Source organism: Triturus cristatus, chromosome 7, assembly GCF_964204655.1.
Source record: "Triturus cristatus chromosome 7, aTriCri1.1, whole genome shotgun sequence".
In the NCBI taxonomy this organism is placed as follows: Eukaryota; Metazoa; Chordata; class Amphibia; order Caudata; family Salamandridae; genus Triturus; species Triturus cristatus.
This window is the reverse complement of record NC_140590.1, coordinates 322,730,111-322,754,310: the sequence shown is the minus strand read 5'-3', so window position 1 is coordinate 322,754,310 and position 24,200 is coordinate 322,730,111. Positions and strand designations below refer to the sequence as shown.

The following is a 24,200-nucleotide window of genomic DNA, read 5'->3' as shown; positions in this document are numbered from 1 at the left end:
CTTGCACAGGCAGAGATACACTCTGCAAATAATGTTAGCGCCTTGTACAGGCAGAGACATGCACAGCAAATTATGTTAGTGCACTGTACAGGAAGAGACACGCTGCAAATAATGTTAGAGCCTTGTACAGAACGAGACACACTGCAAATAATGTTAGTGCGTTGGCACAGACAGAGACACACACTGCAAATAATGTTAGTGCCTTGTACAGGGCGAAACACACTGCAAATAGTGTTAGTGCCTTGTACCGGGCGAAACACACTGCAAATAATGTTAGTGCCTTGACACAGGCAGAGACACGCACTGCGAGTAGTGTTAGTGACTTGTACAGGACGAGACACACTTCAAATAATGTTAGTGCCTTGACAGAGGATGAGACACACTGCAAATAATGTTAGTGCCTTGCACAGGCAGAAATAGAAACACCAAATAATGTTAGCGCCTTGCACAAGGAGAGAAATTCACTCCAAATAATGTTAGTGACTTGTACAGGCAGAGACACATACTGTAAATAATGTTAGTGCCTTCTACAGGGCGATACACACTGCAAATAATGTTAGTGCTTTGTACCGGATGATTAGCAGCCACAGGGCCAGCCCAGAACACCTGAACCAGGGGCAGTCAGTGTATAATCCTAACAAAGGTCCAAGAAGCAATTGACATCAAAATACAGTACTCACAAAAAATTGCAATTTAGAAACAAAGCAATTCATTAATCAACACCTTAAAAGAAATAAAAATAAAAAGGGCAAACAAGAGGAGAAGAGGGACCCATATACAATGATAATTTTCAATTTTTTTTAACAGATGTATTACATTTTATGAATATTAAAACAGTTAAGACAATGGCGCTCAATACAATGTGCTGGTACAAAAACAGCTTATATTACAAACCAGACCAGTGGCAAACAAGAAAGGAACAACATAGAACAAAATAATGTGTCCTTCATTAGTTTTATGGCCACATAGCGTCGACGGCGTTTCGACCTCTGTAGAATTACACGGTCATTATCAGGACTGGGACATAAATTGAGCGTCCAAAGATTCTATTTAGGATAGCGCTCCAACCCTATCTTACTTGTATGGGTTGGAATAAAGTTCCAAAATGTATTCATTAAGGTAAAACATGGCCAGGCATGAGTTTAGGCCGTCCAAGGATATACAGAAAATTTCCAGGCTGGCTGCTTCTGTCCATAGAGTTTAACAGATCATGCTAGGCAACAGGTGAACAAATCACCAGGATGATTCAACGCCACAATTGTCAAAATTCGTCCTAGTAGGCAGAAAAATCAGGAAGCCCGGCTTGATCTGTTAAACTCTATGGACAGAAGTAGCCAGCCTGGAACTTTTCTGTATATCCTTGGACGGCCTAAACTTATGCCTGCCCATTTTTTACTAAATAAATGTTGGAACTTTATTCAAACCCATACAAGCAAGATAGGGTTGGAGCGCTATCCTAAATAGAATCTTTGGACGCTCAATTCATCTCCCAGTCCTGATGATGACCATGTAATTCTACAGAGGTCGAAACGAGGTCGACACAATGTGGCCATAAAACTAATGAAGGATACATTATTTTGTTCTAAGTTGTTCCTTTCTTGTGATATGTATTTTTTATTTGCCACTTGTCTGGTTTGTAATATACACTGTTTTTGTACAAGCACATTGTATTGAGCGCCATTGTCTTAACTGTTTCAATATTCATAAAATGTAATAAATCTGTAAAAAAAAAAATGAAAATTATCATTGTATATGAGTTCCTCTTCTCCTCTTTTTTGCCCTTTTTTTTAAATTTCTTTTAAGGTGTTGATTAATATTTTGCTTTGTTTCTAAATTGTCATTTTTTGTGAGTACTGTATTTTGATGTCAATTGCTTCTTGTACAGGATGAGACACACTGCAAATAATGTTAGTATGTTGCACAGGCAGAGACATGCACTGCGAATAATGTTACTACCTTGACGCAGGCAGAGACAATGTTAGTGACCGTCAACACCCAGCTGGCACACTTCATAGAAGCCAACAACATCCTAGACACCTCTCACTCTGGATTCTGCAGCAACCACAGCACCAAGACCACCCTCCTTGCAGCTGCCAACGACATCCGCACCCTCCCAGACCAAGGCCATACAGCAGCCCTCCTCCTCCTGGACCTATCAGCAGCCTTTGACACCATCTTCCACGGCACACTAGCCACCAGGCTCCATGACGCCGGCATCCAAGGAAAGGCCCTAGCCTGGATATGATCTTCCCTCTCAGGCAGAAGACAGAGAATAAGACTCCTGCCCTTCCACTCAGAACCAACAGAGATCAAATGCAGAGTACACCAGGGGTCCTCCCTCAGCCCCACACTCTTCAACATCTACATGGCCCCCCTCGCAGCCATCATCAGAAATAACGGGCTCAACATCGTCTCCTACGCTGATCACACCCAGCTCATCCTCTCCCTCACCAAGGAACCTGACATCACCAGGCACACCTTCCATGAAGGGATGAATGCTGTCACAACCTGGATGAGGAACAGTTGCCTGAAGCTCAACTCGGAGAAAACAGAAGTCCTCTTTCTCGGCTTTACACCCTCTGCATGGGACGAAACCTGGTGCCCCCCCGTCCTCCAAAACTCACCCACCCAAACGGATCATGCATGTAACCTCAGCATCATACGCTAATCACTCACCATGAATCGCCAGATCAACGCCATATCCTCTGCATGCTTCAATACCCTCCGCATACTTCGCAAGACGATCAAGTGGATCCCCCCAACACCAGGAAAACCCTCACTCATTCACTCCTCACTAGCATTCTGGACTATGGCAATGCCCTCTACGCCAGAATCAACAAAGAACTCCTCCTCAAACTCTAGACCATCAAGAACGCCCCAGCCAGACTTATCCTAAATACCCCACTGCACTACCACTTCACCCAACACCTCCGCAACCTCCACTGGCTCCCCGTCGAAAGAAGAATAACTTTCATGCTGCTCACTCTCACCTACAAGGCCCTCCACAACAACGGATCCCAATACCTCAACGATCTAATCTCCCCCGCGCTCCCATGAGAAACCTCCGCTCCGCCGACCTCTCCCTCACCAAAGTCCCATGTTTTTACAGGACCAGAGCCGGTGGAAGATTCTGCTCCTACCTCGCAGCCAAGACCTGGAACGAAATCCCCCTTCACCTTCGATGGAGCCCGACACTGCACCATTTCAGGAAGGACCTCAAGACCTGGCACTTTGGCTGACCCCACCAGAGCTGCTCACACCCACCCCCAGTGCCTTGAGACCCTCATGGGTGAGTAGTGCGCTCTACAAAACCCTGATTGATTGATTGACTCGTACAGGCAGAGACAAACACTGTAAATAATGTTAGTGCCTTTTACAGGACGCGGCACACTGCAAATAATGTTAGTGTCTTGTACAGGCAGAGACATACACTAAAAATAATGCTAGCGCCTTAAACAGGCAGAGCCAAACACTGCAAATAATATTAGTGTTTTGTACAGGACGAGACACACTGCAAATAATGTTAGTGCCTTTTGCACAGGCAGAGACACACACTACAAATAATGTGACTTGTACAGGCAGAGACACACAATGCAAATAATGTTAGTGCTTTGCACAGGCAAAGACACACTGCAAATAATGTTAGCGCCTTGTACAGGCAGAGACATGCACAGCAAATTATGTTAGTGCACTGTACAGGAAGAGACACGCTGCAAATAATGTTAGAGCCTTGTACAGAACGAGACACACTGCAAATAATGTTAGTGCGTTAGCACAGACAGAGACACACACTGCAAATAATGTTAGTGCCTTGTACCGGGCGAAACACACTGCAAATAATGTTAGTGCCTTGTACAGGGCGAAACACACTGCAAATAATGTTAGTACCTTGCACAGGCAGAGACACACACTGCAAATAATGTTAGTGCCTTATAAAGGCAGAGACACACACTGCGAATAACGTTAGTGCCTTGACCAGGCAGAGACACACACTGCAAAGAATGTTAGTGCCTTGTGTAGGATAAGACACACTGCAAATAATGTCAGTGTGTGGCACAGGCAGAAACCACACACTAAGCAATTGTAGTGCTTTGTACAGGCATAGGAACACACTGCAAATAATGTTAGTGCCTTGTACAGGACGAGGCACACTTCAAATAATGTTAGTACCTTGCACAGGTAGTGACACACACTGCTAATACTGTCAGTAGCTTGTAAAGCCAGAGACATGCACTGCAACTAACGTTGGTGCCTTGTACAGGCAGAAACACAAACAATAAATAATGTCAGCGCCTTGTACAGGACGTGACACACTGCAAATATTGTTGGTGCCTTGGCACAGGCAGAGACACACACGGAATATAATGTTAGTGACTTGTAAAGGACGAGAAACACTACAAATATTGTTAGTGCATTTGCACAGGCAGAGACCACACTGCAAGTAATGTCAGTGACTTGTACATGCAGAGACATGCACTGCAAGTAATGTCAGTGACTTGTACAGGCAGAGACATGCACTGCAAATCATGTTAGTGCCTTGTACAGGCAGACACCTGCACTGCATATAATGTCACTGACTTGTACAGGCAGAGACCACACTGCAAGTAATGTCAGTGACTTGTAAAGGCAGAGACATGCACTGCAAATCATGTTAGTGCCTTGTACAGGCAGAGATCACACTGCAAATTATGTCAGTGACTTGTACAGGCAGAGACATGCACTGCAAATCATGTTAGTGCCTTGTACAGGCAGAGAACACACTGAAAATAATGTCAGTGACTTGTACAGGCAGAGACATGCACTGCAAATCATGTTAGTGCCTTGAACAGGATGAAACAATCTGCAAATAATGTTAGTGCCTTGTACAGGCAGAGATAAATACTGAAAATAATGTTAGTGCCTTGCACAGGCAGAGACACACAGCAATATTGTTTAGTGCTTTGTACAGGCAGAGACACACACTGCAAATAATGTTAGTGCCTTGTACAGGACGAGACACACTGCAAATAATGTTAGTGCCTTGCCCAGGCAGAAACACACTGCAAATAATGTTAGCCTTGCACAGGCAGAGACACACAGCAATATTGTTTATTGCTTTGTACAGGCAGAGACACAGACTGCAAATAATGTTAGTGCATTGTACAGGTCGAGACACTGCAAATAATGTTAGTGCCTTGCACAGGCAGAAACACACATGCTAAATAATGTTAGTGCCTTGTACAGACAAAGACAAGCACTGTAAATAACGTTGGTGCCTTGAACAGGCAGAGATACGCACTGCAAATAATGTTAGTGACTTTTACATGCAGACACATGCACTGTGAATAAAATTAGTGCCTTGGACAGGACGAGACACACTGCAAATAATGTTAGTGCCTTGTTCAAGATGAAACACACACTGCAAATAATGTTAGTGCTTTGTACAGGCAGAGACACACACTGCAAATAATGTTAGTGCCTTGAACAGGCAGAGACACACCCTGCAAATAATGTTAGTGCCTTGAACAGGCAGAGACATGCACTGCAACTAATGCTAGTGCCCTGTACAGGCTGAGACATGCACTGCAACTAATGTTAGTGCCCTGTACAGGCTGAGTCATGAACTGCAACTAATGCTAGTGTCCTGTACAGGCAGAGACATGCACTGCAACTAATGTTAGTGCCCTGTAGAGGCTGAGACATGCACTGCAAATACCATTAGTGTCTTGTACAGGACGAGACACACTGCAAATAATGTTAGTGCCTTGTTCAAGATGAAACACACACTGCAAATAATGTTAGTGCTTTGTACAGGCAGAGACACACACTGCAAATAATGTTAGTGCCTTGAACAGGCAGAGACACACCCTGCAAATAATGTTAGTGCCTTGAACAGGCAGAGACATGCACTGCAACTAATGCTAGTGCCCTGTACAGGCTGAGACATGCACTGCAACTAATGTTAGTGCCCTGTACAGGCTGAGTCATGCACTGCAACTAATGCTAGTGCCCTGTACAGGCAGAGACATGCACTGCAACTAATGTTAGTGCCCTGTACAGGCTGAGACATGCACTGCAAATACCATTAGTGCCTTGTACAGGACGAGGCACACTGCAAATAATGTTCGTGTCTTCTTCCCCCTCAGCTGCTGGCTCTGGCAGTAGGAATAGTGACATCAGAACGGTACTGTAGTTGGCTATTACAGATGAGAGGCTGCGTCATATGCAACTGGGTGCATCACAAGTCGACGATTCTAAATAAATTACAGACATGTTTTAAAGTGGGGGTTGCAGAAACCCTTGGCGGCTCATACGCTTAGGCAGAGGAGTGTCGCTCCACTGCATTGAAGCAGTGAAGGAAAGGAAAAATAAAATGATAATAACGCGATGTGATTATCATTTTATGTGTTCCTTATGTGGCAGCATTGGGGCGAGGTGAGGCTGCTTTGCTCGCAGGGCAGGGGAGGAGTGGTCCATACACTGAAGTACGCATGACGCTTTGTTCGGCCGTCTCGGGCCGGCCAAACAGTCATGCACACTTAGCATGTTCGCTACCCAGCCTGTCTTACAGCCTGGTTGGAGAACATGCCCAGCCCCCAGTCCCAGTCTGATCGCCGAATTACGCGCTCAGACCAATCACTATGCTGCACTTCAGCATTGTGATTGGCTTAGGGGAGCCAATGACAACGCTGCATTGCAGCGTAGTGATTGGCTCAGGGGAGCCTGGCTGCTTTCTGTTCAGCTGACAGAGGAGAGATGACGTGGGACAAAGCGGCGAGGCGGTAAGTGTATTTCTCTTTTTTACACTTTTTTACCCCTTGCACACCACTCCAGATCCATGCCGGCCGCCACTGTGGACTCGTCATACACATCATTTGAGGGCCTGGACCTTAGAGGAAGGATCAATTTTAGCAGCTCTGTCATCACAGTTGTGTTATGTCATCCTCACCTTTATCATCCCACCTTCTTGGAAAATAATCTTGATCTGGTTTTAAGCCAGCAACCCACAGGCCAGAACATTATTCCTAATATGTGATTTCAACCTCCGGGTCGATCATTCTGATTGCAGACCAGCTTCTGACCTTATTGAAACCCCAAGCGCTCTATTATTATTGGCCCCACCTGCACCGGGGGTCACGTCCTGCATTTGGTGTTCGATTACAATATTGAAACCACAAGCCTTCTGGTACAACTGCAGATGCTTGAAAACTACCCAGTAAGTCTGACAAGCATGCTCCTCCGCCAGCTCCCATACAGCAGGACAGAACCCAAGACCACCAGATCACTGCAACGAGAACTATGACAACGAAGATTTTAAAGCTTTGTACAACAATAGCCTAAGGGAACCACAAAATACGTTTGGACCCAGAAACCCTGCTTGCTCGCGACATCATAGAGAAGTGGACTAAGTCGACAAGATGGCCCCCTTCAAAGTGAGCAAAGATAAATTGGGTGTAGAAACCTCAAATAAATGGTTCATTGGAACACTCACCAACCTAAAACGTGAGTTCTGCAACTTGGAATAACTGTCACTGAAACCTTAAAGACTGAGGGCCTGATTTCGAGTCTGCCGGTCTTGGACCGCCAGACCAGCGGTGGCGCATTGGTTGCGTTCCTGCATCTGCCTCATTACGAGGCGGCTTTTTGGACCAGCCACCGCTGCACCAGCTGCACCTGGGAACTGCTGTTCCCTGTGGGTGGCGCAGCACAGAGGGCTATATAATATGCAAGGCTGGACTGCCGCGGTCTGCCGAGCATATTATGATTATCGCCTCCGCTATCCTTTTTCTGGCGGGCTCACTGCCATGTAAAGGCTGGTGGAGGGGAAACAAAAAGGGCCCTACAGGACACCCATGCCCCGGTCGCCATGGGGATGCATTTAGAGGGCACTACATGTGCCCCCCCTGTCTGCTTGCACCCCCAGTTCCACTACGGCATGGACTTCTCAGTCCATGCCGTGCTGGAATATTTTTGCTGTTCCCAATGCGGTGACCTTTTTCAGGGAATCTCCATGGGAAAGGCAAAAGGACCTTCCGCCTGCATGAGTTCAACTCGTAATCAGGCGGGTGGTCTTTGCGCGGCTCTGGTGGTGCTGAGTCGGTGCAGCACTGCCAAAGTAAAAATCAGGCCCTAAACTTCTTGTGCTTCCCAACAGCACTGCAAGGACCTGTTGAGCTTCTTCAGGGATGATAGGTCAGACATCTAGGGTACGATGTCCCACAATTTAGCCCCATCATCATACCTTGATGTCAGGCCTCCTTTTCATACTTCAATCAGATGGAAATTGACTATATGGTGAATCTTGGCCAACAATCAAACTCTACCCCTATTTATTGAAGCATAGTACAGACCTCTATCGTGGATCGTGGAACACAGTACAGACTCTAGGGTCTTGAAGTATAGTACAGATACCCGCCTTCTGAAGACCGGTACAGGACCCAGCCTCTTGAGGCACAGTACAGACCCCGATCTCTTGAAGCATAGTACAGATGCCTGCTGCCTGAACTACGGTACCAAGCCCAGGACTTGAAACCACAGGCATATTACAGACTTCAGGCCCTTGAAAAATATTACAGTTTGTATAGTACAGTCCAAACCTTAGGGTTTTGAAGCACCCGGCAGAGTCCTATATTGCAGATTCATTCCCTTAAGCCAACTTCCAATTTACTTATTTATTTTGTTATTGAACTCCTACGGAGGTCCACAAAAACACACCATTAAATAAAAAAAAGAAGACAAACTTTACATACAATACAAAATTCTTCCATATACAGTGATGTAAATATTCTAATATCAAACATACTGAGAGGTGTGCAAATAGTGCTATGAATACATGATGCAATCAAATAAATGACCAATAAAATTCTTAGATCGACATGTGAAGAGATGTGCAAATAGCGCTATAAATACATGAAGCAATCAAATGACAATAGAGTTACTGTGAAAAGAAAATTTCCTAATAAATAGCCAAAAATGTTTTCAAAATTGATATATCTTAAAACAAACCATTTCATTCGGAGGGGACAAAACCAAAGATCGTGCCTCCTGGGCAGAGTGAATATTAAATTTGATAAAAACTGGCTTTAAGAACCCTCGCCTGGCCCTTTGCAGCTTTGAGCATACAAATAAAACATGATCTAGATCTTGGATTTGCAGCTGGCACAATTCACAAATTCTCTTTTCTCTAGGTGTTTTATCCCAGATATCAGTGACATCTCTTAGAGGCAGCAAATTGAATCTCAGTAGGAGGATCAGCCTTCTAATCCCGTGAGGGATATTCCAACTTAAATAAGGCTGTGGTTTATTCCTCAAAGCGCTCCCTCTGACCGCCTCATTACTGGACCTGGACTGGCTTAAGACCGCGTCTCTCGCCAAAATGATAGGGAATCTCAACTTCTTTAAAAGTTGTTTCAAGACAGATTTAGACATAGGCGAAGCGGAGTTCAAACTAAGACCGAATGCATCATTTGCACATACAAAAGACCTAAAAAAAGTTGATTGTTCCTTTAGCATGCCAAACATTTCTATTCTCTGGGCAGTCCTAAGTGTACCCTTCTCCCCAAAAAGAGGGAGTTGCCCCACCTAAGAACCGCTGCCAGGGATAGGGTGAAGGACGAGACTAATCCAAATTCAAGGCACAGTACATGTGGTGCTACCAAAGAGTTTAAATTGCAAATTTGACGCATGATTCGTCCTTCCGCCTTATCAAAAGAAACCCAATAATTCATGTCCAACACCTCAGCAGCATATATTAACGAGGGAGGGATTTTGACCCTAAAAACAGATAAAACATGGCCAAAATGGCGTCTCCCGCAAGTTTTATAGAATCTATTTAATGCACTTGCCTGCGGGACAGCTTTACTAAAACAGTGTTTGATATGCTCCAAATCTCAGCCAGTTTTGGAAAAAACCTTCCCTAGATATAGGTACGAGTCAACCAATTCTAGCTTTTCATAACCAATCATCCATCTTAGACATCTCCTTATTCTAAGCCCCTTCTTACGAAAAACCAAAATCTTGCTTTTTGCGATATTCATTTTCAAGAAGTGAGCCTCTGCATATTTACTTAGGGCATCCAGCCGACGTTACAGGCCAATAGGCGTTAGATCGAATATTGCAACATCATCTGCATATAATAGTGAGCCGACGGGCATTGTACCAATTTTGGGGGCATCCCCCCTTACAGAATTCAGAGTGCCGGGGAGATCAGCAATAAACAAAGAAAATAAAAGTGGTGCTAATAGGCAACTCTGCTTGAGCCCATTATGCGTTCTAATTTTACATGATAACCCCCGCGAACCTCTCATCAGGACCAGGCACCAGGTGTCTGTATGCAATTCCATAACCAGACCCAGAAGATGATATGGTATGCCAAGGAAGACAAGTTTTCTCAACAGCGTCTGGCGGTATACTTTGTCAAACACCATGCAGAAGTCAATAAAAGCTGTATCTATTGGCATTCCTCTGAAAAAAACATATTTCTCTACAATTGTCTGAACAACCGCTATGTTATCCAAGGTGCCATGGTTCTTTCTAAAACCAGCTTGTTCCGGTGGAAGAATATTCTGATCATAAACCCATTGTTGAAGATGGCATAATATGCATTTTGCAAATAATTTGCCTGAGGCATCCAGGAGGGCAATCTGTCTAAAACTAGTCGGCACCGTTTTCGGACCTTTTTTATACAAGGGGACTATAATGCTCCCCTTCCAAGAAGGGGAGGGGGTTTATTCATAAGAAAGCAATATTTAAAAAGTGGCTCTAAAAAATCACACCATGCTACTGGCTCCTTTTTAATCAGTAAAATTGGAATTCCATCCGGCCCTTGTGCGCCGGAGGTTCTTGCATTCTTTATATAACTTACCACTTCCTTTCCTGACGAGGTGCCAAATTCAGTAAATTCAGTAAATTCAGTAAACGCGGGTTTAGCCCCATCGGTCATCACGGAAGGAACTGGGCTATTGTTTCCAAATAATAGGGAGATGTAAACCACCCAGTCCTTTTCTGGAATTGGTATGGGTAGAGCCCTCTGCCTTGAGTCACAGTATTCCACGATCAAGTGCCAATACCTTCTTGAGTCTTTGGCCCTTGCGGCTTTCCTCAGCCCAATCCACTTAGCATCAAGCTCCCTTCTTTTTTCGCTGAGCATAAAACGTCTTTTCACTTGCTTAAGGCGATTGATTTCCTGCTGCCGACCAGTGGGGAAGTGTATATGCTGTTTTCGGACGAGATGGTTAATTGCTTGTTTTAAAAATGTCATGTGGGACATATCCTGTTTATACAGGCGGGGTTCCCTTAAGCCAGTTCAGATCCATACTCAACTAGTATTCAATAGATATCACTTTACCTCTTGTCTCTCCTGTCCCACCAGGGCCCTTGATCTCATCAGTGGACTGATTCTGCCTCAAGTAAATACACTCTACCCCAGGGAATGTGGTAACTGGCTCTGGGTACCACATGTACCCTGCAGCCTTACATGGGGCACTTGTGAAGGGAGAGAACGCACACTGTAGCCTAGCATGTGGCTTTTGAAGAATGTGAACACACCTTGCAATCTCACATGTAGGCCTTGTGAACGAAGTCAACGCACCCTGTAGCCTCACATGGAGCTCTCGTGAAGGAAGTTACTGTACCCTGCAATCTCACATGGAGCCCTCTTACGAAGGGAGTGAACACACCCTGCAGCCTCACATGGAGCTCTCGTGAAGGGAGTTAATGTACCCTGCAAACTCACATGGAGCCCTCTTGTGAATGGAGTGAACGCATCCTGCAGCCTCACATGGAGCTCCCGTGAAGGGAGTGAACGCACCCTGCAGCCTCACATGAAGCTCTTGTGAAGGAAGTTAATGTACCCTGCAATTCCACATGGAGCCCTCTTATGAAGGGAGTGAACACACCCTGCAGCCTCGCATTTGGCTCTTGTGAATGGAGTGAACGCATCCTGCAGCCTCACATGGAGCTCCCGTGAAGGGAGTGAACGCACCCTGCAGCCTCACATGGAGCTCTCGTGAAGGGAATTAATGTACCCTGCAATCTCACATGGAGCCCTCTTGTGAAGGGAGTGAACACACCTTGCAGCCTCGCATGTGGCTCTTGTGAAGGCAGTGAACACACCCTGCAGCCTCACATGGAGCTCCCGTGAAGGGAGAGAACGCACCCTGCAGCCTCACATGGAGCTCTTGTGAAGGGAGTTAATGTACCCTGCAATCTCACATGAACACTCTTGTGAAGGGAGTGAACACACCCTGCAGCTTCACATGGAGCTCTTGTGAAGGCAGTGAACGCACTCTGTAGCCTCACATGGAGTTCTCATGAAGGGAGGGAACGCACCCTGCAGCCTCATTTGGAGCTTTCGTGAAGGCAGTAAACGCACCCTGTAGCCTCACATGGAGCTCTTGTGAAAGCAGTGAATGCACCGTGAATGCACCCTGTAGCCTCACATGGAGCGCTTGTGAAGGCAGTGAACGCACTCTCTAGCCTCACATGGAGCTCTCAAGAAGGCAGTGAACGCACCCTGCAGCCTCACATGGAGCTCTTGTGAATGCAGTGAACGCACCCTGCAGCCTCACATGGAGCTCTTGTGGAAGCAGTGAACGCACCCTGCAGCCTCACATGGAGCTCTCGTAAAGGCAGTGAACGCACCCTGCAGCCTCACATGGAGCTCTTGTGGAAGCAGTGAATGCACCATGTAGCCTCACATGGAGCTCTCGTGAAGGCAGTGAACGCACCCTGCAGCCTCACATGGAGCTCTTGTGAATGCAGTGAACGCACCCTGCAGCCTCACAAGGAGCTCTTGTGGAAGCAGTGAACGCACCCTGCAGCCTCACATGGAGCTCTTGTGAATGCAGTGAACGCACCCTGCAGCCTCACATGGAGCTCTTGTGGAAGCAGTGAACGCACCCTGCAGCCTCACATGGAGCTCTTGTGAAGGGAGTGAACACACTCTGCAGCCTCACATGGAGCTCTTGTGAAGGCAGTGAACGCACCCTGCAGCCTCATTTGGAGCTCTCATGAAGGGAGGGAACGCACCCTGCAGCCTCATTTGGAGCTTTCGTGAAGGCAGTAAACGCACCCTGTAGCCTCACATGGAGCTCTTGTGAAAGCAGTGAACGCACCCTGTAGCCTCACATAGAGCTCTCGTGAAAGCAGTGAATGCACCCTGTAGCCTCACATGGAGCTCTTGTGAAAGGAGTGAACACACTCTGCAGCCTCACATGGAGCTCTTGTGAAGGCAGTGAACGCACCCTGCAGCCTCACATGGAGCTCTTGTGAAGGCAGTGAACGCACTCTCTAGCCTCACATGGAGCTCTTGTGAATGCAGTGAACGCACCCTGCAGCCTCACATGGAGCTCTTGTGAATTCAGTGAACGCACCCTGCAGCCTCACAAGGAGCTCTTGTGGAAGCAGTGAACGCACCCTGCAGCCTCACATGGAGCTCTTGTGAATGCAGTGAACGCACCCTGCAGCCTCACATGGAGCTCTTGTGGAAGCAGTGAATGCACCCTGTAGCCTCACATGGAGCTCTTGTGAAGGGAGTGAACACACTCTGCAGCCTCACATGGAGCTCTTGTGAAGGCAGTGAACGCACCCTGCAGCCTCACATGGAGCTCTCATGAAGGGAGGGAACGCACCCTGCAGCCTCATTTGGAGCTTTCGTGAAGGCAGTAAACGCACCCTGTAGCCTCACATGGAGCTCTTGTGAAAGCAGTGAACGCACCCTGCAGCCTCACAAGGAGCTCTTGTGGAAGCAGTGAACGCACCCTGCAGCCTCACATGGAGCTCTTGTGAATGCAGTGAACGCACCCTGCAGCCTCACAAGGAGCTCTTGTGGAAGCAGTGAACGCACCCTGTAGCCTCACATAGAGCTCTCGTGAAAGCAGTGAACGCACCCTGTAGACTCACATGGAGCTCTTGTGAAGGGAGTGAACACACTCTGCAGCCTCACATGGAGCTCTTGTGAAGGCAGTGAACGCACTCTCTAGCCTCACATGGAGCTCTCGTGAAGGCAGTGAACGCACCCTGCAGCCTCACATGGAGCTCTTGTGAATGCAGTGAACGCACCCTGCAGCCTCACATGGAGCTCTTGTGGAAGCAGTGAACGCACCCTGCAGCCTCACATGGAGCTCTTGTGGAAGCAATGAATGCACCATGTAGCCTCACATGGAGCTCTCGTGAAGGCAGTGAACGCACCCTGCAGCCTCACATGGAGCTCTTGTGAATGCAGTGAACGCACCCTGCAGCCTCACAAGGAGCTCTTGTGGAAGCAGTGAACGCACCCTGCAGCCTCACATGGAGCTCTTGTGAAGGCAGTGAACGCACTCTCTAGCCTCACATGGAGCTCTCGTGAAGGCAGTGAACGCACCCTGCAGCCTCACATGGAGCTCTTGTGAATGCAGTGAACGCACCCTGCAGCCTCACATGGAGCTCTTGTGGAAGCAGTGAACGCACCCTGCAGCCTCACATGGAGCTCTTGTGGAAGCAGTGAATGCACCATGTAGCCTCACATGGAGCTCTCGTGAAGGCAGTGAACGCACCCTGCAGCCTCACATGGAGCTCTTGTGAATGCAGTGAACGCACCCTGCAGCCTCACATGGAGCTCTTGTGGAAGCAGTGAACGCACCCTGCAGCCTCACATGGAGCTCTCATGAAGGCAGTGAACGCACCCTGCAGCCTCACATGGAGCTCTTGTGAATGCAGTGAACGCACCCTGCAGCCTCACAAGGAGCTCTTGTGGAAGCAGTGAACGCACCCTGCAGCCTCACATGGAGCTCTTGTGAAGGCAGTGAACGCACCCTGCAGCCTCACAAGGAGCTCTTGTGGAAGCAGTGAACGCACCCTGCAGCCTCACATGGAGCTCTCGTGAAGGCAGTGAATGCACCCTGCTGCCTCACATGGAGCTCTCGTGAAGGCAGTGAATGCACCCTGCAGCCTCACATGGAGCTCTTGTGGAAGCAGTGAACGCACCCTGCAGCCTCACATGGAGCTCTCGTGGAAGCAGTGAACGCACCCTGCAGCCTCACATGGAGCTCTTGTGGAAGCAGTGAACGCACCCTGCAGCCTCACATGGAGCTCTTGTGAATGCAGTGAACGCACCCTGCAGCCTCACATGGAGCTCTTGTGGAAGCAGTGAACGCACCCTGCAGCCTCACATGGAGCTCTCATGAAGGCAGTGAACGCACCCTGCAGCCTCACATGGAGCTCTTGTGAATGCAGTGAACGCACCCTGCAGCCTCACAAGGAGCTCTTGTGGAAGCAGTGAACGCACCCTGCAGCCTCACATGGAGCTCTTGTGAAGGCAGTGAACGCACCCTGCAGCCTCACAAGGAGCTCTTGTGGAAGCAGTGAACGCACCCTGCAGCCTCACATGGAGCTCTCGTGAAGGCAGTGAATGCACCCTGCTGCCTCACATGGAGCTCTCGTGAAGGCAGTGAATGCACCCTGCAGCCTCACAAGGAGCTCTTGTGGAAGCAGTGAACGCACCCTGCAGCCTCACATGGAGCTCTTGTGGAAGCAGTGAACGCACCCTGCAGCCTCACATGGAGCTCTTGTGGAAGCAGTGAATGCACCCTGCAGCCTCACATGGAGCTCTCGTGGAAGCAGTGAATGCACCCTGCAGCCTCACATGGAGCTCTCGTGAAGGCAGTGAACGCACCCTGCAGCCTCACATGGAGCTCTTGTGGAAGCAGTGAACGCACCCTGCAGCCTCACATGGAGCTCTCGTGAAGGCAGTGAACGCACCCTGCAGCCTCACAGGGAGCTCTTGTGGAAGCAGTGAACGCACCCTGCAGCCTCACATGGAGCTCTCGTAAAGGCAGTGAACGCACCCTGCAGCCTCACATGGAGCTCTCGTGAAGGCAGTGAACGCACCCTGCAGCCTCACATGGAGCTCTCGTGAAGGCAGTGAACGCACCCTGCAGCCTCACATGGAGCTCTCGTAAAGGCAGTGAACCAGCAGGCTCTGGCTCCTGTGGGCCGTGGCAGACACAGAGTTGGGCACTCCTCTGTTTAATGTTCAGCAAGGTTTACCCAACACAACCTGGTGCCAATGACGAAATACAGACTACGGAAGTAGAACAGGGCAGGTAGACTTGTTCACAGGTTTTTTGGTATCCTAATTAGTGAATGTGACTAATTCGCTCCCCACCCATGGTGAATATGGGTGCAAATGTTTCTGGGCCTAACTGTATGTATTAGACCGGACCCTAAAGCAAGATTGTTTCCGAGTCTCACTGAAACTCTGATAATCCCTTCCTTCTCTGAAACTGTGGATCCCTGTAGAATATCTCTTCCGCCATGTGCAAAATCGTTTGACCTTTTCCTGAAATTCAAAATTACTTTTCTTGCTAAAACACACACATATCAGAACTCTGTGGGATAAAGACACTTTCTCCCTTTTATGTTTCTGACCCTGTGTTTTCAAACGGCTGCTTCTCTACGAAACACTCGAATGTATGATGTCATAAACTGACGCCCATGTATATATATCAAGGCTGTGGTGACGCAGCCGAAACTCGTCATGCTGACTATGGAGAAATAAAGCACTAAGAGGAATACCTTGCACGTTTGTGGTCTGTACCTGATTTGTCTACTGAAGGATATAGTAGCACAGGACTGTTGGTGATATATATATACATATATATATGTATATAAAGTACAAAGGTTCACCGTTGTCGCAACCACATGCTCTGGGTGCCTCCTTTCGCGGTGGTGAGCCGCACTTCCCAGCACAAACAGTCGAAGACCAAAATTGTGCCAGCCAACAGAAAACAGGAGCACACTTGAGTACGTGAGTAATTTTCTTTTTATCCGTGTAGAGCCCCCCTCAGCGCTGACATATATATATTTACTAAACAAGCAGCCCCAATTCGGTGCGCACTTCGCACAACAGGTGCCCAGTGTCGAGGTCGGACTTAACCTCGTCATTACTTCATCCACCACAAGAATCACCCCACTCCTTAAGTCTCAATTCTTCATTTCAGTTATTTAATAAGCTCATTAACCACCATTACCACCACCAACGTTTCGCCCAAGAAATGGTCTTGTTCACGGTTTACCTGCCATATTAGCCGATTATGAGGCATCATGGAACTTGTAGTGCTCAGTTGCCAAAGTTGTTTCTCATGGGAACATTAATACCACGTTTGGTGAACGGGGTCTTTGTATGTTCAATTTCACATACAAAGAAACATTACAGATATAATTACATCTTCCTTCTCTTAGTGAGATTTGCATACTATTCATCCTGTATAATTATTTCTAATCGGAGAAGGATATTATACAGTCTCTGGTACATCGTATTGTGGCAGCGTGCCTATTATACGTTTCCCTCTAATGCACTGTATCATCCTTTATTTCTTGATTTCATGTGGCTTGGTTTTTATCAGCGCTCCTTGTGGTTTTTTCAAGGATATTGGGGCATATTATCTAGGGACGGCGAAAAATAACTCAAAGCGCGCTTAGCGCTTTTTTATTTATCGCTGTCCATCGCTGGAATTTATCACCCTAGTAGCGCGTTATTAACAATGCGTTCCTCCAGGGCGATAAAAATTCCAGCGATAGCAGGGAAATCGCCGTTTTGCAGGGAACATCGCTTGTTTTCCAGTGATGTTCCCTGCAAAACGGCGATAACCTTGCTGATATGACCCCGTGGTCGTATCAGCATAATCCACCCCAATGTTAGGGATAGGTAAGTCTGCATTTTAGCAGACGTTAGTTTTTGGCGAAAACAGCGGTTTTCTCCAAAAACTAATGTCTGCTTAAATGCTGGGGCAGCCTTGTAAATATCGCGATGTGCACATCCGCGATATTTGCAAGGTTGTACTGCCCAGTGACGCCCACTTTGCATCTCATCAGAGATACAAAAAGAGGAGTCGATAACAAGGCTGCTAACATGCGCTAATCATGTTAGCACTGCCTTGTTAATAGGGCGAAAACATTATCTCCGCTTTTTTGGATTTTAAAGATAAGGCCCTTGATGATATGCCCCATTGTTTGTAACGAGCACAGTGCTCAATACACGTATAATAGGCACGATGCCACAATATAAGCCGTGAACAAGACCATTTCTTGGCCGAAATGTTGGTGGTGGTAATGGTGGTTAATGTGCTGATTAAATAACTAAAATGAAGAATTGAGACTTAAGGAGTGCGGTGATTCTTATGGTGGATGAGATATATATATATGTACGTGTGTGTATATATATATATATATAAATATATATATATATATATACAAATAAATAACCGTTAAGCTGTGGGAGGCTTATTAGGGTAGATGAGCTTCATTGTGCCTCCACCCAATGATGAACCTGCTTCAGTGTACACATTATTCTATAGCTCTGTTTTTAGGGTGTAACAAAGGCCGGCCTGCCTCCCCTATATACACAAGTGTTTAGAACCTTTTCTGTGCATTCGGTTCTGTGGGGTAGGACCCCTTCTTCCTCCCTATGCCAGTAGACCTGTGCCCCAGAAACACTCACTCTTTATTCTATGCAGATTGCATATTTCTCAGGCCTCTCCATGTGCACGGTATTCTGGGTCACAAAACCCCGTCCCGGAGTACTTTACCATGTGGGCGAGCTCCAAGGAGCACAGGATGCTTTGAAGAGAAGGTTTATACTGTGGGATACGTGTCTGAAATGTTTGCTGCTGTGCACGGTTCAGAACTGTGGTTCCGGCTGAGGCTGGATTGCAGGTGCCTGGGCAATGGGCACCAGCCTGTTCAGTTGAGTTTTGCAGAGTTTCTTTACTGTTTTACATTGCACAGGTGCACGCATTCTCAAGGTTAGGAAAAAGTAAATAAGTGTGTTGCCCAAACTCACACAATAATGTTGTAAAGTGCCAAAGTCGGGATTCAAGGTCAGCAGTTAGCTACAAGAGGTAAACAGTACTTCATAGACACTGCCTAGAGACTCACCATAGATGGACTTGGCGCTGGGCTTTCCCATTCCATTCGTTGAGCTGTTGAGAAAAGAAAAGGGAAGAGAATAAGTCAGCAGTTGAATTAGGCACTTAAAAGTGGGCACTAGGGGGCGCTGGGGAAGGGGGATGTTGTGTGCACTAGATATGTGGGTGTGGGACCGGTGGGGAGCATCACTGAGAGGACTCGATGTAGGGGGCACTGGGGCACTGATATTACCAATGTTGGGGCCACTGTGGATGGTGCTATGGAGGGCATTGCGAGGGCCACCGATGGTACAGCAGGGCACTGAGGATGTGATAAGCGTGGTTGCACGTCATAATATCGCGGTCGATAATATGACATGCACATATATCGACTACCATTATATCATCAAGGCGAGCATATATACGGGAGTATATATTTCCTAGTCCAACATCATATTTGCTTACCTTGATGATATAGTGGTAGTCAATAAGGCAGTGCCAATATAAGGGCTGGTTAAGTCTAAAAGTTAAAAGGTTTTATATTCTAACTCCCAACCAATGAACATCAGGGAGGGCGCCAATAAGGGCTTTGAGGGATGCCCCGACTGCATAACGACCCATAGTCCCTTCCGGCAACATACACCGCGATGGCAAAAAAGTGGTCTAGGGGCAATCAATCTTGCCTCTGTGGTGTCCACCTTTGCCTTAACTTACTCCGCGATATTGTGGTTGCCCCTTAGACAGTATTTTACTGACGTGCCCGGTGTTTTTATGTCACGACCCAAACACTTTGGGAAAATCAATGCAAGCGTAAAATCACGCCCTCACCACCCCATTGAAATATTAACTTAAAACAAAAGATACACAAACAGATCACTGTAAAGGTATTTTAGAGCTATTAAACGGTTCCTAAAGTATTATTAAAGCAAACAGAGGCAGAATTGCCAAGTCAAAGACAGAATATGTAAGATTTTAGACAAATCCTCTTTCTGTCGCAGCTCCTGTCTCTTCCAGACTCTTAAAACATGAAGTAATAGGCAGTGTTTTTCTCTAACAACAGCGAGAACCCTGTGTGGTGGTGTTTCTAGTAATAGTGCATAGTAAAAAATAAAAAATAAAGTGCTTCAGGACGAAGACTTTGTGTGGTCACCTGGCTGTATTTGACGCCACTGCCCACCATCTCCTGCTCTTTACAAGAGATCAGATGGTGAGGCTGCCGGATTCTGCCCAAACCTTTGGTTATGTCTTGAATAACAGATTACTGTAAGGGACGTCCTGCCTCCATTTTGTGTTTTCTGTGGTTTTCCTTTACAGTTGGCTCGAATCTAAAGATCCCAGGGGAACGCTCCACAAGGACATGTTTGTCCCACAGCAGGGTACCGAATTTTGCTGGCTGGAGGTGCACCCGAAATGTGCCTCCACACATAGTGAGTGTTGTGTGACTCCTGTGCTGTCACTAGGCTATAGCAAGGCCAAGAGTGGGTGGTATCTGATTCTGGGCAGAGGCACAAGCCCTTTGACCTGGAAGAGGTGTCTACGTACCCTCTCACATAACTAAGACCCCCCCAAGCACCTTTGTTTCGTGTACGTCTAGTGTGCACGGAGACAATATGCAGTATGAATGGTGTCATCGCCAAAGACACAGTCCATCCAGCAGATACTGATTGCTGTCTGCACCAGGGTAAGGACATTTTGACATCCCTGTTACTGGAGCAAGCCTTAGGGCTGCACCTCAGAGACAATGGCCTCCATTAGAAGTTGGGCGATTGAACTCTTTCAATTATGCACGTTTCCCCTACAATGGGGAATAACTTGTGGATTTTGGTGCTTGCTGCACCAAAATCTGCTTGTCCTGGTATTTACCAGGCATATTTTTCCCTGCAATGCTCATAATTCAGATATGTGCAGTAAGAGGAGCTACCGAACATATTGGAATTAAATGGCCAACTCGCAATGAGGGCCTTTGATGCACTTTTATCCTTATCTGGTTTCAGGCTTTAATCTACATCCAGCCCAGAGTCTTGCGTGGAAAAATAAAACTGACCTTACCTGGCCTAACCCCCTGACCTTAGATGCACTTTCATTCTTATCTGGTTTCAGGCCGTAATCTACAATCAGCCCAGAGTCCTGCCTGGAAAAATAGGATTGACCTTAACTGTCTAACCCCTGACCTCAGATGAACTGTTATCCTTATCTGGTTTCAGGGTGTAATCTACATCCAGCTCCTAATCCTGCCTTCAAAAACAAGATTGACCTTAACCAGTCTGACCCCCTGACCTCAGGTGAACTGTTATCCTTTTCTGGTTTCAGGATATAATTTACATCCAGCTCAGAGGCCCACTGGGAAAACAGGATTGAGCTCAGTCGGCCTGACGCCCTGGGTGAATCTGATTTCAGGTATTCTTGAAGATAGCTTTCCCTTGATCTAGATATCTGAGCGGTGAGGGATCAATACAAATCCATGTGGCCACCTGTGGCCTTCGAGTTTGGGTTGAGCTGGGAGCGTTGTGCGAACAGCAAAGACATTGCTTAGACGGCTGCCTTTATTTTCTGGAATATATGTTCCCATGACCATTTGATGCTGGCCTCTCCCATTCAATGCGGAAATGCCCCATAAGATCTGCCCTGTGCGGATTGATCAAGGCTATGATTTTAAGTGTTATTGGGCTGCCTCAACCACCAGTTCCCTGTATTGGCTTTGGACTTAAAAAACATGATCTCTACAGCACAACTCTGGGAAGCTGGAAGGCCAGGACTAAAAGAGCAGGGGCTGTTTCCCTGCAAGGCTGCGACCAATCCCATGACACTGCTCCTTTGCCATCTCTATACGACGAAAATCTGTGGACTACCATGGAGGAAGGGTGCAGCGGGGATCACAGCACAAGAGGCAATGCACATCTTCTTGACAACCTTCCTTGGGGAAGCCTTAAGAAAGGCAGACACCTAGGAGCCGCTGGACTCCTACAGGCCAGCTAGCCCTCACCACCCTAATGGCCATATGAGCATCCGGATCTCTAAGATACGAAGGAGACATTAAAGAATGTGGCTAGTGTTAACCTGCTCTGTTCTTGGCCCCTCTAACTTTGACCCGTTTCGCCCCATTCCTAGATGGAAGGGGCTTGAGAGATTTTTCCCTTTCGACTGATGTATTACATTGTGTGTGTCGGGTTTCGATGATTCTAAACCTAACTGAACCAACTCCATTCTAAAGCAATTACGTTTACAAGAAACATTTGGATCCTTAGTGTCAGTTCCAGTTTGTGTAAAAACCATTGGTTGGAAAGGGTACGCCCCATTCTATGACCCCCCCCACCTCCTGAATAATTTGACCAGCTGCTTAATCAATACAGGTTCTTGAACTCTGGTGCCCCAGGCCCAGATTGCATTGGGGGCCAGGCCCCTTTCACCACCAGAATGTGCAGCACCCCTGTTAGAAAAGGGACATTTGAGACCTTTTGGATTTGTAGCCAACCACCATTTCACTACTGGACAGTGGGCCTTTGGGTTTGAACCCCGTCCGTCTGATGGTCACCTTTGTGGACTGTGACTTTCACTTCATTGTTGGGCGGAGGATATTTGAGATTTGTAATCTATTCAGTTGCTTCTCAGTTACCTTGGCTCAAACCCACTGAGATGTTTCCTCCTTGTAACTATGGCTGCTAAGGTCAATGGGAAGACATATCATGGCACATTGGATACAGTTAAGGCATTCTGTCTGGGGCCTTTATTCACTTAAAAACTTTACATATATGAAATAAATGTGTCCTGGACCCAATCTGGAGATGGCTGAGACCAGTGATCTACTGTCCAAAGGATAACGCTGCCTCATTGGCTCCCATGTGAGCTACACAACTTCAATGCCTACGCCATATAAACAGTAACAACACATATGTTACTCCTGTTTTTCCCAAGCTCCCCATCTCTTGCTAAGTGGAGTTGTCACTTATTTGGTCCACGTTACATTACCTCCAGAAAGTGATGGTCAGCAAATGGCTCTGTTTAAATGATAACAAGGGGGACATCTCTTACTCTGAAGGTGACACCCAACACATTGAAACTGCTGGCACGCCTCTGAGCCATCAGGAGTAAGGCAAGAAACCTGGTGTCATATGTGGCTCCACTTTGACCATATCGAGCCATATCGGCGCCATCTTGGTTGCATCTAATTAACATATGAAGCTGATGCATAGGGGCTGCGGACATTGTAACGCTTTGGTAAGAGGCACCGTGGAAGAAACCACACAGAGGCCTCAGGTTCGGCGGGACTGGAGCCTGGGCTGTCACTCACGCCCTTTGACCCTCCTTTTGATTGTCCGCCACATTTGCTGGGGGTTATATCGGGAATTACAAGTTACGCAAGAACACCACAACTCGCCGTTATTTTCACCTGCGTGTTTTTCTAAAAGGGCCAGGAAGGAGGAATAACATATAGGAATCGGAATTCGTGCCTGTGCACTGCAATGGTCCCCTCCTCCGTCATTCATAATTAGGTCTCAGTCCGTGCACATTCCACACCCTAAAATGCTCTCTGGGGAGCCCAGAGCAATAATTATAATAACATCCTCGAGGGATGATTTACGTCGGGAAATACCGGTGTTTATTGTGCAGGCAAACACCGGCCCTTGAGTTTTGTGCACCTTCGAATTGCAAATGCACGCACAATTACCACGCTCTGACCCGTTGGGTGGTCTGAAACTCACAATGGAGCTGTAAACGCGAGGAGAATAAACTCTAAAGAAAGTGTAGGACAGTGGAATCATTACTGGAGGCCTGAAACACAGAACAGCGAGGCCCAATCTTCGATATCAATGGATCCATTTTAGAAAATCTCATAAAGATCCCTTACCGTTCAATGAGTAATAATTCCAAGCCCAGAATAAATGAAAACCACAGCCAATGAAACGCACACATTATGTTCAATGGCGTGGCACAACGCCGTTGTCTCTCTTCCCAGAGCTATGACCACAAAGACCAGGGCCACAGATGCATGAGCTGCAGAGTTGTGATGTCGCGCACGGGAGTCGTGAGAATGACATGCGGATTGCGGAAAGTACCCAGTATTCCTGGGGTCATGTTAATCCCCATTCTGGTGCCAATAAATTGTAATGCCTGGTTGTTGGTGCAGCCATAACAGGAAATTCCCGCTCTCTGACTCCTTAAAACCAGGACATAAAATGCGCCATATGTGAGTGTATTCATGCAGCTATCCAGAAAACCTGGAAAGGCCTCCGGTTTGTGGATTACCATCGGGCAAGTCAGCCCTGGCAACACCACCTGGAACTCTGAAAGCACATCTTGCATGCAAATAGAGAAAGTCCAGAGGCGTGTGAAATCAAG

General features: G+C 47.1%; 1 protein-coding gene across 2 annotated transcripts in view; it reads right to left on the bottom strand.

Annotated features, from left to right (window-relative positions):
- EPS8L1 (EPS8 signaling adaptor L1) overlaps nt 1-24,200 on the bottom strand; it is a 217,658-nt gene that overhangs the window by 148,532 nt on the left and 44,926 nt on the right. For both annotated transcript variants that reach the window (XM_085616411.1, XM_085616410.1), the window contains exon 3: nt 18,895-18,938. In XM_085616411.1, the coding sequence (XP_085472537.1) occupies nt 18,895-18,938 (44 nt within the window). The remainder of the gene's footprint in view (nt 1-18,894; nt 18,939-24,200) is intronic.